The following is a 12,895-nucleotide window of genomic DNA, read 5'->3' on the forward strand; positions in this document are numbered from 1 at the left end:
TTTGCAAAGGCATCCGAGTTTAATTACTAAAAATTGTAACTGAACATGACAATAAGGGTAAGATAGGATGATGGAATATGGTTTTCTCTTAAGTAACAGAAACTTCAAAGTAGAGTAAAACCTCTGTTATCCATAATTTGAGACAAAAAAAATAATCAAAACAACATATGCTTTTAAATTCTGGTTGGCAACCCTCAATTATCAGAATAAATTTTAAAAATTCAAGAAGATACATAAAACATTTCAAGCATGACAGCTCAGTCAGGAAGCTAACATAACATACATGAAACATGAAACAACTACAAAAACATTTAAATGTAAAACTTTTTTTTTTTTTTTTTTTTTTGCTTTGTCGCTGTCTCCCGCGTTTGCGAGGTAGCGCAAGGAAACAGACGAAAGAAATGGCCCAACCCACCCCCATACACATGTATATACATACGTCCACACACGCAAACATACATACCTACACAGCTTTCCATGGTTTACCCCAGACGCTTCACATGCCCCGATTCAATCCACTGACAGCACGTCAACCCCGGTATACCACATCGCTCCAATTCACTCTATTCCTTGCCCTCCTTTCACCCTCCTGCATGTTCAGGCCCCGATCACACAAAATCTTTTTCACTCCATCTTTCCACCTCCAATTTGGTCTCCCTCTTCTCCTCGTTCCCTCCACCTCCGACACATATATCCTCTTGGTCAATCTTTCCTCACTCATTCTCTCCATGTGCCCAAACCATTTCAAAACACCCTCTTCTGCTCTCTCAACCACGCTCTTTTTATTTCCACACATCTCTCTTACCCTTACGTTACTTACTCGATCAAACCACCTCACACCACACATTGTCCTCAAACATCTCATTTCCAGCACATCCATCCTCCTGCGCACAACTCTATCCATAGCCCATGCCTCGCAACCATACAACATTGTTGGAACCACTATTCCTTCAAACATACCCATTTTTGCTTTCCGAGATAATGTTCTCGACTTCCACACATTCTTCAAGGCTCCCAGGATTTTCGCCCCCTCCCCCACCCTATGATCCACTTCCGCTTCCATGGTTCCATCCGCTGCCAGATCCACTCCCAGATATCTAAAACACTTCACTTCCTCCAGTTTTTCTCCATTCAAACTCACCTCCCAATTGACTTGACCCTCAACCCTACTGTACCTAATAACCTTGCTCTTATTCACATTTACTCTTAACTTTCTTCTTTCACACACTTTACCAAACTCAGTCACCAGCTTCTGCAGTTTCTCACATGAATCAGCCACCAGCGCTGTATCATCAGCGAACAACAACTGACTCACTTCCCAAGCTCTCTCATCCCCAACAGACTTCATACTTGCCCCTCTTTCCAAAACTCTTGCATTCACCTCCCTAACAACCCCATCCATAAACAAATTAAACAACCATGGAGACATCACACACCCCTGCCGCAAACCTACATTCACTGAGAACCAATCACTTTCCTCTCTTCCTACGCGTACACATGCCTTACATCCTCGATAAAAACTGATGTGTGATTGAAATCAGCTTCAGATGAACCCAAAACAGATACTTATGTAATGTAGGTGGGACCAAAGAGGAAACAGTAATATCATTTACCATGCAACAAGTGCAGTTAATGCTATGTGCCAGCCCTGCTGTCACGGTGAAATCTTACTGTAGGTACTCTACTTAAGACATGAATATCCTCTTAATCAGTCTCTCTTCACTCACCCTCTCTGTATGTTCAGACCATTTCAAAAACCGTGGTCAGATTTCTCAATCACTCTCTGCTTACTATCACACAACTCTCTTACATCATTTCTAATGTGATCAACCCTCCCACACCATGTTTTGTCCTTAGGCACTTAATTTTCAACACATAAAGTCTCTGATTCTTTTCCATTCACAGTCCAAGACTCATATCCATATATCATTGATGAGGCTACTAATACCTTCAAACAAAATACCTATATTTGCTCTAGGAGACTAAGAGATACTGACATCTTCCTTCCTTTTTGGTTCAGTGTTAGGTGGGTTGCTCATACAATCAATGACAATGTAAGAGAGGTGTGGTAATAAGCAATCTAACTGAGAGGGCTACCAGGTTATATGCTTCAGACACACAGAGTAGATGAGAAAAGAAAGACCTTTATAAGTCAGAAGTGGTGGGAAGAAAGAGAATGGGTACAGCAAGATGGAAATGGAAGGAGGGAGTGAAAGCTGCTTTAGGGTATCACTGCTTGAATATCCAAGAGGGTGAGAAGTGCACATGAAATAAAAATAGGCAAGTGGGTGAGAAATGTGCATGGAATAAAATTAAGTGGATCAAAACAATACATGGAGGTTGACATGAGGTCTATCGGCTGAACCAGGGAATATGGTGTTAAGGTAAACCATGGATTAGTCTGTGGGGATTGGTTGAGGGTGGCAGGCTCTGGTTTCAGTACATCATAAATGGAAGCTAGAGAGTGGATGTGTACAAGTAAGACTGCTGCTCATTTGTTCCCAATATCTATTAAAAAAAAAATATTTATATATATAACTTCTAGTTCTTATCATGCAAACTGATCTAACAATCTGACCATCTTACCCTTTAAAATACCAGCATCTTACTTTATTTATATTCACTTTCAGGATCCTTCTACAAACCTCACTGAGCTGGCCTACCATATTATTCAACTCTTCCTTTGAATCAGCTACCAACACAGCATCACCTGCATACAATAACTGCAGCAATTTCCAACCTGTTTTTACCATAATTAAGCATAACAACACAATCAACTGACCTCATTCTAATCATGAAAAAAACGATTTAGCTTTAGTGTAAGAACATAAGACAATTATTTATTTATTTATTTATTTTGCTTTGTCGCTGTCTCCCGCATTTGCGAGGTAGAGCAAGGAAACAGACGAAAGAAATGGCCCAACCCACCCCCATACACAATGTATATACATACACGTCCACACACGCAAATATACATACCTATACATCTCAATGTACACATATATATACACACACAGACACATACATATATACCCATGCACACAATTCACACTGTCTGCCTTTATTCATTCATCGCCACCTCGCCACACATGGAATACCATCCCCCTCCCCCCTCATGTGTGTGAGGTAGCACTAGGAAAAGACAACAAAGGCCCCATTTAATTATCATTCTTAATATTTAGAGTACTTTACTTACACAAATATAACCCATTTTACTTTGGTCTGAAGAAATATACTGCAACCAAATAATTAACCAATGAACTAATTAATCTTATGAGATCTCTAATTAGCTCCTATTCGTACATCCAAGATAAGACATGGATAACACGTAAGCTGCAACAGCAATTCATTTTTTTCAAAAAACACTCTGATAAAGGATAAACTTATAATACAAGGAAGCCAAGGTCTAATCACAAAATAATGTCCTATCATGTGCTATAAGCTATAAGCTGCATATCTGAAAGTTCCTGACTTATCCTTAGACTGTCCTAAGTTTACAAAAACTTTGAATATTTCTTCTGTATTAAAGGCAACATGAAAGTTTTGCAAAAAAGTATGAATCAAAAAAGTGTTTTATTTGATCTGATAACAGATACTGGTGACCTGAAGCACCACCAAGCACTCTGGTCATGCATTTATTTTCAGTTCCTGAAGTAAGTCATACTTGAAACCCTTAAGTTTCCAATCATCTTAACTCTATTAGACTTGATATGTCTCATTCATATGCAAGTGAAAAAAAAGATAGCACAAAATGAGCAAAACCTAAGCCGATTCTCTAATCCACTGGAAACATTAATACCTTAAAGACTATTCTTATAAAATAAAGGTTCAAGGAAGGTCTGAGCTTGTTCAATATCATTTGTTAAGGAGCTGATGGGTTGAATATGACTAATGCTGATTCATATTTTGGTTGCTGATGAAGATCTGACATTTAGCAGAAACGGAAGGAGTGCCACATGCACAACCATCACATTTTGATTCAGCTTGGACATTTCTTCCTTAATTCTATCAGAGGATAATATCCAGTTAGACCCTTGAATGAAACTGCTATCATACTGAGAAAATAACTAAGGAAGGTCTAACATCTTTTATGTGATAGAGTCTGACTAGAAAGTGAACAAGACTCTCATATGTTGTTGAGGAGAATAATTACCTTGGAACTTCTTTGATCACCACTTCTACTAATGAACCAATATCTAGATCTTCTTCGGTTCCCTCGACACTGCCCTCAGGAGTCTCATAAACACTGCCATCTCCATCCGACACAACTTCCAACTGGTCAATACCTAAAACACTCTTCACATTATATGAACCACAAAGAATACAGTACTCATTAACCTCTGACAACAAATCAAATTAACAGATTTCTTCAATATGATATCAGCACCACTGACTAAAATTAAAGAATGATGAAATACAGGTTGTACCTCTCTAATCTGGTGCTCCATGATCTGGCAACTCCCTTGGTTGGGCATGTTTTAAATCTGTCACTATTAGTTTGTAAATCTGCCACCAGGGAAGCGCTAAAATCTGTTTACATTGCACCCGACCTAATTAACTGTCCTGTTAATTTCTTATAGCTCCAGAACAAGTGTACAATGCTGATGAATCTGCCCTGTACTGGCATCATATGCTACAAAAAACCTTTGCCAAGATACTGAGGAGCTTCTATTTGGGAATAAGACTTCCAAAGATAGGGTAACAATTCTTGGCTGCAGCAATGCTGCAGGAACACATAAAACCAATCTGATGGTAATTGGTAAATGTTCACCTGAGGGCCTTTAAAGGGGAAAATTTCTGTTTTCCAGCATTTTCTGTGGCCCAGCAATTTACAGGTACAAAGGTTGCCAGAATAAAGAGGTACAATCTGTACAACTATAGATATGGAATAAATTCTGTACAGGGTATCACACTCATAAGAGAAGATAAACTCATCTAATATACATGAATATATATTGATTAGTGATCTCCACATTATTCCTTAAGTTAAATATATCAAAGACAAACTGATATACTGTAGTTAAGAGGGAGCATTATATTATTTAGTTCTCAAAAAAAGCCCAAGTAAAAACAACCATTAAATATAATTTCTATAAAATACTGGAAAGATTAAATGTTTAAATTTACCATGTAAAGATAAATGATAAAGAGGGTTGATAGGAAAGTCTGAGTCTCCAAAACCCCCAACAGGAGAGCTCTGATCAAGCTCAGTATTAATTGGGATCGTTCGTCCACTGCTCCCTGGGGACTTCCATTTATTGTTCTTCTTGTCTAAATTACGGTTTAGAATTTTACTCTTGTCCCGTTGACGAGATTTGTGATCATGTAGCATCTCCTGTGAAAGATAATGATTGTTAATAAACAATGAAATGAATGTAGATTTTCAAAAGTGAAAAGCCTTTTCTCAGTGAAATGGTATCCAAGGAGCATGAGAGATCTATTGGGAATATTCAGATCAGGATTTAGCTTGCACCCTTATCATGCGGTAAGAAAAACAATAATGTTCACTCATCCCTCATAAGGAACAAGGTGTTCAGAGCCAATTCTCATAAAACAGGGCCACCAGCAGCCAATCAGCAAATGGCACAAGGATAAAGTCATCAACCTGTCCCCAACAATTACTAGGAGCTCACATTTCACAGAATGTAGGTGCCAACCCAAGGTGGCTACCATAGTTTCAGAGAAATCGTCCATCGAAAAATGAAGGGAAGACTAGGCAGGGTACAAAAAACAGAAAAAATTGGAACAGTATACCAACTTGGAGATAAAAGGATTTTCAACTTCAACATTTTGGTCTGTCCTGTGAGCATGAGAGAATACCCACATGAAGGAGAAAGGTTATAAAAAAATTGAGATAATCAGCACTCCATTGGCAAAAATACCCTTAATACCCTTAACTGGGAGAACACTAGAGACTGCTTCACCTGAGGGAGGACTCCTAAAGATACACAGGGTATATCCATCATGTCTAAACTAAGGAGGTAGTTAACAAAGGCAAAGGAGGGGGTACCCAAAATCTTTATCATATTTCTTCCAACGAAAAGATTTTCAGAAAATCAAGGGATAGGCCATCTTCTCCCAAAACAGGTATCAGCATAGAGCCTTGAAGAAGCTACAAAAAATATTCAGAATCCAAGTAGCAAAAGCAGAAAACTTCATGAATTTCATACCATCCAACGCAAGTACCAGCTTATCATTTGTACTGATTCATTAGTATATGTACAGCCAGACATAACCTACCTGAGAAGAAAGGAGAGATAGGTAGTATATCTAAAGAGAGGATTCTGGATGTTCTAGCTCTAAGTGAAACAGGAAAAAATGGCTTGGGAATGTCTTAGTAGTAAAGTCAGGAGTTAGTGTGAAAGGAAGAATTAAGGAGAGGGTATCAGTGCTACTGAAGGAACTGTGGGAATGTGTGAAAGAGTGGAAAAACGTGAGCCTCAGACTGATTTGGGTGAAATTGAAAGGGGAGTATTTGAGGTGTTTAAGCATCAGGAAATGACAGGCAAAGAGACAGGTGTTTTGTGAGAAGCCAAGTGAGTGTGTCAGTAGTTTTGATGCAAGGAATAGCGTATTAGTATGGATAATTTGAATGTAAAGTGGGTAATATGAGAGCTCAGGACATAATTGGGGAGCATGGGTATCCAATGATGTGAATGAAAATGGTGGTCTGCTTGTGGGGCTGTTTAGCTGACTAGTGATAAGGAATACCTCGATTTAAACATGGAACATACCAGGCTGAGCAGGGGTGATGTACATATGTGTATATGTATATGTCTGTGTATGTATATGTTGTAATGTATAGGTATGTATATGTACGTGTGTGGGCGTGTATGTATATACATGTGTATGTGGGTGGGTTGGGCCATTCTTTCATCTGTTTCCTTGCACTACCTCGCTAATGCAGGAGACAGCAACAAAGTATGATAAAAAAAGAAAAAATTCTACTCCTTTGAAAGACTAATTTCGACTGTAGCTTTTTGCCTATAAAAATACTTCTTTTAAATTCTCATACATTTTCATTTCTTCCTTTGCCATCTCACTCATTTCAGTATTCTATCTTCTATTTTTTGCTTCTTTTTCCTTCATTCTTTCCCTTATTCAAACCATTTTAAACCCAAACCTGTATGTTTCCTTGTTTCTGTTTCCTTAATTTTTTTCCATCATTTCAATCATTTTCAGCCAGAACTTTTATTTTTCTTGTCTTTATTCTAACTTTCCCTTGTATGAATTCAACTTTTTTCTGGCTTTTCATTCATCATCTACGATATTTCAGAGTTTGGCCTAACAACATATAAATATGTAAACTCTATATCCTTCAAACTTACCTTATTACCAGCAATCATGTTCTTTTGGGAGGTATAGGTCATATGAGGAAGAAGTTCCCAATCCTTTTCAGAGTAGGGTGGTGGTGGTCCACTGCCCCACTGGCCAGGTGCAGCTAACTGTTCATATGCTAAAAGATGAAAGGGTGTCATACTTGACATATCGCTTCCAAGTTGATTATCACCCTGAAAAATCAAAACACAAAATGCTTAGCCTACATCTATGACCCCAGTATTGAAAATATCTTTAATAAGAAAGTTAACAATGTCTTGATGTGATTCAGATATTGTAAAATACAGACAGACCTTCCAAGATTTACTATGCAACTAAAAAGATAGGTCTTAATCCTTAAATTGTGACATGCCTCAAATGAGTCCCAATAATGCAACTGCAATATTCCTTATATGGGAATAGATTTCTACACCATTTTTATGAGCTAAGCACCCAGCACAGCAGTCATGAACCTCAAAACTCCATCATGGCAAACAAAGGCAGATATGGATTTGCTTTTTCACTTTTCATACCTCTATATGCAAATCTTGAACTTTACAAGAATATAATATGCTTTAAAGAGTTTTTGCTTGACAATTGTAGCATTCATAAACAAATTCAAAATCTTGAACACTCCAATATGGCAAAATGAAGTTGCAGATTACCTTTTCTATTTCTATACATCTGTGACAAGTCTCTGATTCTAAAAGACTGTGTCAGCAGCTTTCACGCACAAGACTGGGTTTTAGTGATGGGTGATTTAGATGCAAAGATGAGTAATATGGCAGCTGAGGTTATAATTGGTGTACATCAGATATTCAGTGTTATGAATGGAAATGGTGAAGGTCCTGTGGATTTGTGTCCTGAAAAAAGACTGGTGATTGGGAATACTTGGTTCAAGAAGAGATATATACATAAGTATATGTATGTGAGCAGAAGAGATGGTCAAAGAGCAGTACTGGATTACGTGTTAATTGATAGGCATGCAAAAGAGAGACTTTTGGATGTTAATGTGCTGAGAGAGGCAGCTGGAAGGATGGCTGATCACTATCTTGTGGAGGCAAAGGTGAATATTTTTAGAGGTTTTCAAAAAAGAAGAGAGATCGTTTGGAACAGAGTGGTGAGAGTAACTGGACTTGGAAAGGAGACTTGTGTGAGGAAGTACCAGGAGAGATTGAGTGTAGAATGGCAATAGGTGAGAGCAAATGACATGAGGGGAATGGGTGAGGAATGGGATGTATTTAGGGAAGCAGTGATGGCTTGTGCAAAAGATGCATGTGGCATGAGAAAGGTGGGAGGTGGACAGATTAGAAAAGGTAGTAAGTGGTGGGATGATAAGGAAGTAAAGTTGTTAGTGAAAGAGAAAAGAGAGGTGTTTGGATGATACTTGCAAGGAAGGAGTGCAAATGACTAGGAGATGTACAAAAAGATGACAGGAAGTCAAGAGAAAGGTGCAAGGATTGAAAAAGAGGGCAAATGAGAGTTGGGGTGAGAAAGTATCATTAAACTTTAGGGAGAATAAAAAGATGTTTTGGAAGGAGATAAATAATGTGCAAAAGAGAGAACAAATGGGAGCATTGGTGAAGGGGCAAGTGGGGAAGTAATAACAGGTAGTGATGAAGTGAGGAGATAGAGTGAGTATTTTGAAGGTTTGCTAAATGTGCTTGATGACAGAATGGCATATACAGGGTGCTTTGGTCGGGGTGGTGTGCAAAGTGAAAGGGTCAGGGAGAATGATTTAGTTAAGAGAGAAGATGTAGTGAAAGCTTTGCAGAAGATGAAATCTGGCAAGGCGGTGGGTTTGGATGGCATTGCAGTAGAATTTATTAAAGATGGGGGTGAGTGTGTTGTTAATCAGTTGGAAAGGATATTCAGTGTATGTAAGAATCATGGTGAAGTGCCTGAGGATTGGCAGGATGCAGGCATAGTGCCACTGTACAAAGACAATGGGGATAAAGGTGAGTGTTCAAACTACAGTGGCATAGGTTTGTTGAGTATTCTTGGGAAATTACTTGGGAGGGTATTGATTGAGAGAGTGAAAGCATGTACAGAGCATCAGATTGGGGAAGAGCAGTGTAATTTCAGATGTGGTAAAGGATGTGTGGATCAGGTGTTTGTTTTGAAGAATGTGTAAGAAATACTTAGAAAAACTGATGGATCTGTATGTAGCATTTATGGATCTGGAGAAGGCATAGGATAGGGTTGATGGATATGCTTTGTGGAAGGTCTTAAGAGTATAAGGTGAGAGTAAAGTTGCTAGAAGCAGTGAAAAGATTTTACCAAGGTGATAGATATGCTTTGTGGAAGGTCTTAAGAGTATATGGTGTGGGAGGTAAGTTGCTAGAAGCAGTAAAAAGATTTTACCAAGGATGTGAGGCATGTGTATGAGTAAGAAGAGAGGAAGGTGAATGGTTTCCAGTGAAGGTCAGTCTGCGGCAGGGATGTGTGATGTCTCCATGGTTGTTTAATTTGTTTATGGATGGGGTGGTTAGGGAGGTGAATGCAAGAGTTTTGGAGAGAGGGGCAAGTATGCAGTGTGTTCTGGATGAGAGGGCTTGGGATGTGAGTCAGGTGTTGTTTGCTGATGATACAGTGCTGGTGGCTGATTCAGGTGAGAAACTGCAGAAGTTTGTGATTGAGGCTGGTAAAGTGTGTGAAAGAAGAAAGTTAAGAGTAAATGTGAATAAGAGCAAGGTTATAGGGTTCAGTGGGGTTAAGGGACAAGTGAATTGGGAGGTGGGTTTCAATGGAAAAAAACTGGAGGAAGTGAAGTGTTTTAGATATCTGGGAGTGGATTTGGCAGCAGATGGAACCATGGAAGCAGAAGTGAGTCACAGGGTGGGGGAGGGGGCAAAGGTTCTGCGAGTGTTGAAGAATGTGGGGAAGGCGAAGATGTTATATCGGAGAGAAAAAATGGGTAATTTTGAAGGAATAATGGTTCCAACAATGTTATATGGTTGCAAGGCATGGGCTATAGATAGGGTTGTGTGGAGGAGGAAAGGATGTGTTGGAGATGAAATGTTTGAGGACAATATGTGGTGTGAGGTGGTTTGATCGAGTAAGTAATGAAAGGGTAAGAGAGATTAATTAACACATAATCCAATAATACTCCCTAGCCATCTCTCCTACTCACATACGTATACTTATGTATCTATCTATATTCATTATACTTTGTCACTGTCTCCCACGTTAGCGAGGTAGCACAAGGAAAGAGATGAAAGAATGGCCCAACCCACCCACATACACATGTATATAAATACATGTCCACACATGCACATATACATGCCTATACATTTCATTGTATACATACATATACATACACAGACATATACATATATACACATGTACATATTCATACTTGCTGCCTTCACCCATCCCCGTCGCCGTCCCGCCACATATGAAATGGCAACCCCTTTCCCCTGCATGTGCGTGAGGTAGCGCTAGGAAAAGACAACAAAGGCCATATTCGTTCACACTCAGTCTCTAGCTCTCATGTGTAATGCACAAAAACCACAGCTCCCTTTCCACATCTAAGCTCCATAAAACTTTCCATGGTTCACCCCAGACGCTTCACATGCCCTGGTTCAATCAAATGACAGCATGTCAACCTCGGTATACCACATCATTCAAATTCACTCTATTCCTTGCATGCCTTTCACCCTCCTATATGTTCAGGCCCCGATCACTCAAAATCTTTTTCACTTCATCCTTCCATCTCCAATTTGGGCTCCCACTTCTCGTTCCCTCCACCTCTGACACATATATCCTCTTTGTCAATCTTTCCTCACTCATTCTCTCCATGTGACCAAACCATTTCAATACACCCTCTTCTGTTCTCTCAACCACACTCTTTTTATTACCACACATCTCTCTTACCGTTTCATTACTTACTTGATCAAACCATCTCACACCACACACTGTCCTCAAACATCTCATTTCCAACACATTCACCCTCCTTCACACATCCCTATATATAGCCCATGCCTTGCAAACATATAACATTGTTGGAGCCGCTATTCCTTCAAACGTACCCATTTTTTCTCTCCGAGATAACATTCTTGCCTTCCGCACATTCTTCAACGCTTCCAGAACCTTCGCCCCCTCCCCCACCCTGTGACTCACTTCTGCTACCAGGGTTCCATCCACTGCCAAATTCACTCCCAGATATCTAAAACACTTCACTTCCTCCAGTTTTACTCCATTCACACTTACCTCCCAATTTACTTGTCCCTCAACCCTACTGAACCTAATAACCTTGCTCTTATTCACATTTACTTTCAGCTTTCTTCTTTCACACACTTTACCAAACTCAGTCACCAGCTTCTGTGGTTTCTCACCTGAATCAGCCACCATCACTGTATCATCAGCGAACAACAACTGACTCACTTCCCAAGCCCTCTCATCCACAACAGACTGCATACTTGCCCTCTCTCCAAAAATCTTGCATTCACCTCCCTAACAATCCCATCCATAAACAAATAATACAACCATGGAGACATCACGCACCCCTGCCACAAACCAACATTCACTGGGAACCAATCACTTTCCTCTCTTCTTATTTGTACACATGCCTTACATTCTCAATAAAAACTTTTCACTGCTTCTAGCAACTTACCTCCCACACCATATACTCTTATACCTTCCACAGAGCATCTCTATCAACTCTATCATCTACCTTCTCCAGATCCATAAATGCTACATACAAATCCATCTGTTTTTCTATGTATTTCTCACACATACTCTTCAAAGCACACATCTGATCCACACATCCTCTACCACCTCTGAAACCACACTGCTCCTCCCCATTCTGGTCCTCTGTACATGCCCTCACACTCTCAGTCAATACCCTTCCATATAATTTTCCAGGTATACTCAACAAATTTCAGTCTCTGTAGTTTGAACACTTACCTTTATCCCCTTTGCCTTTATACAACAGCACTATGCAGGCATTCTGCCAATCCTAAGGTACTTCACCATGATCTGTACATACACTGAAAATCCTTACACAACACAGTCACCCTCTTTCTCAAAAAGTTCAACTGCAACATCATCCACTCCCATCACCTTGCCACATTTCATCCTCTGCAAGACTTTCACCACTTCTCTCTTCACTACACCATTCTCCATGACTCTCACTTCACATACCATCTTGACCAAAGAAAATTCATTTACCTTTGAAATGAGATGTGCAGGCCGTTTCCCACCTGTATTGCGTCCACTGTGATCTGAATTGAGGGCCTCTTTACCTAAAAAATCTTCTGCTTTCATAAGACTTGTTACAGGCATTAATGATGCATGTTTTATTTTGGCATCAAACAACAGTCGACCATTAACTTTGTGATTGTCGTTACCAACAGGATTGTCCTACAAAAAAGGGACAGTTTACACACTGGAGGATATTTTGACTAAACTCAAGACAAAACTTGGAAACAATTTTCGCAGTTCTCTTTAAAGTAATGAATAAATTTTCAACAAGTACAAAAAGGAGAGTATAATGTATAACACTATGGTACTGCAATCACTATAAACATCTGTCAAAACACTTAACTGGTCTACATACTTTCAGATCCTGAGTGTA

At 39.4% G+C, this 12,895-nt stretch overlaps 1 protein-coding gene across 10 annotated transcripts in view; it reads right to left on the reverse strand.

The window, feature by feature from the left end:
• Positions 1-12,895, reverse strand: part of CYLD (ubiquitin carboxyl-terminal hydrolase CYLD) — a 187,379-nt gene that overhangs the window by 60,852 nt on the left and 113,632 nt on the right. For all 10 annotated transcript variants that reach the window (XM_071675141.1, XM_071675144.1, XM_071675139.1 and 7 more), the window contains 4 exons: positions 12,490-12,681; positions 7,329-7,511; positions 5,128-5,335; positions 4,154-4,286 (listed from right to left, as the gene is read on the reverse strand). In XM_071675141.1, coding sequence (XP_071531242.1) covers positions 4,154-4,286; positions 5,128-5,335; positions 7,329-7,511; positions 12,490-12,681 — 716 coding nt within the window. The remainder of the gene's footprint in view (positions 1-4,153; positions 4,287-5,127; positions 5,336-7,328; positions 7,512-12,489; positions 12,682-12,895) is intronic.

This window comes from Panulirus ornatus, chromosome 20 (genome assembly GCF_036320965.1).
Source record: "Panulirus ornatus isolate Po-2019 chromosome 20, ASM3632096v1, whole genome shotgun sequence".
NCBI classification, from domain to species: Eukaryota; Metazoa; Arthropoda; class Malacostraca; order Decapoda; family Palinuridae; genus Panulirus; species Panulirus ornatus.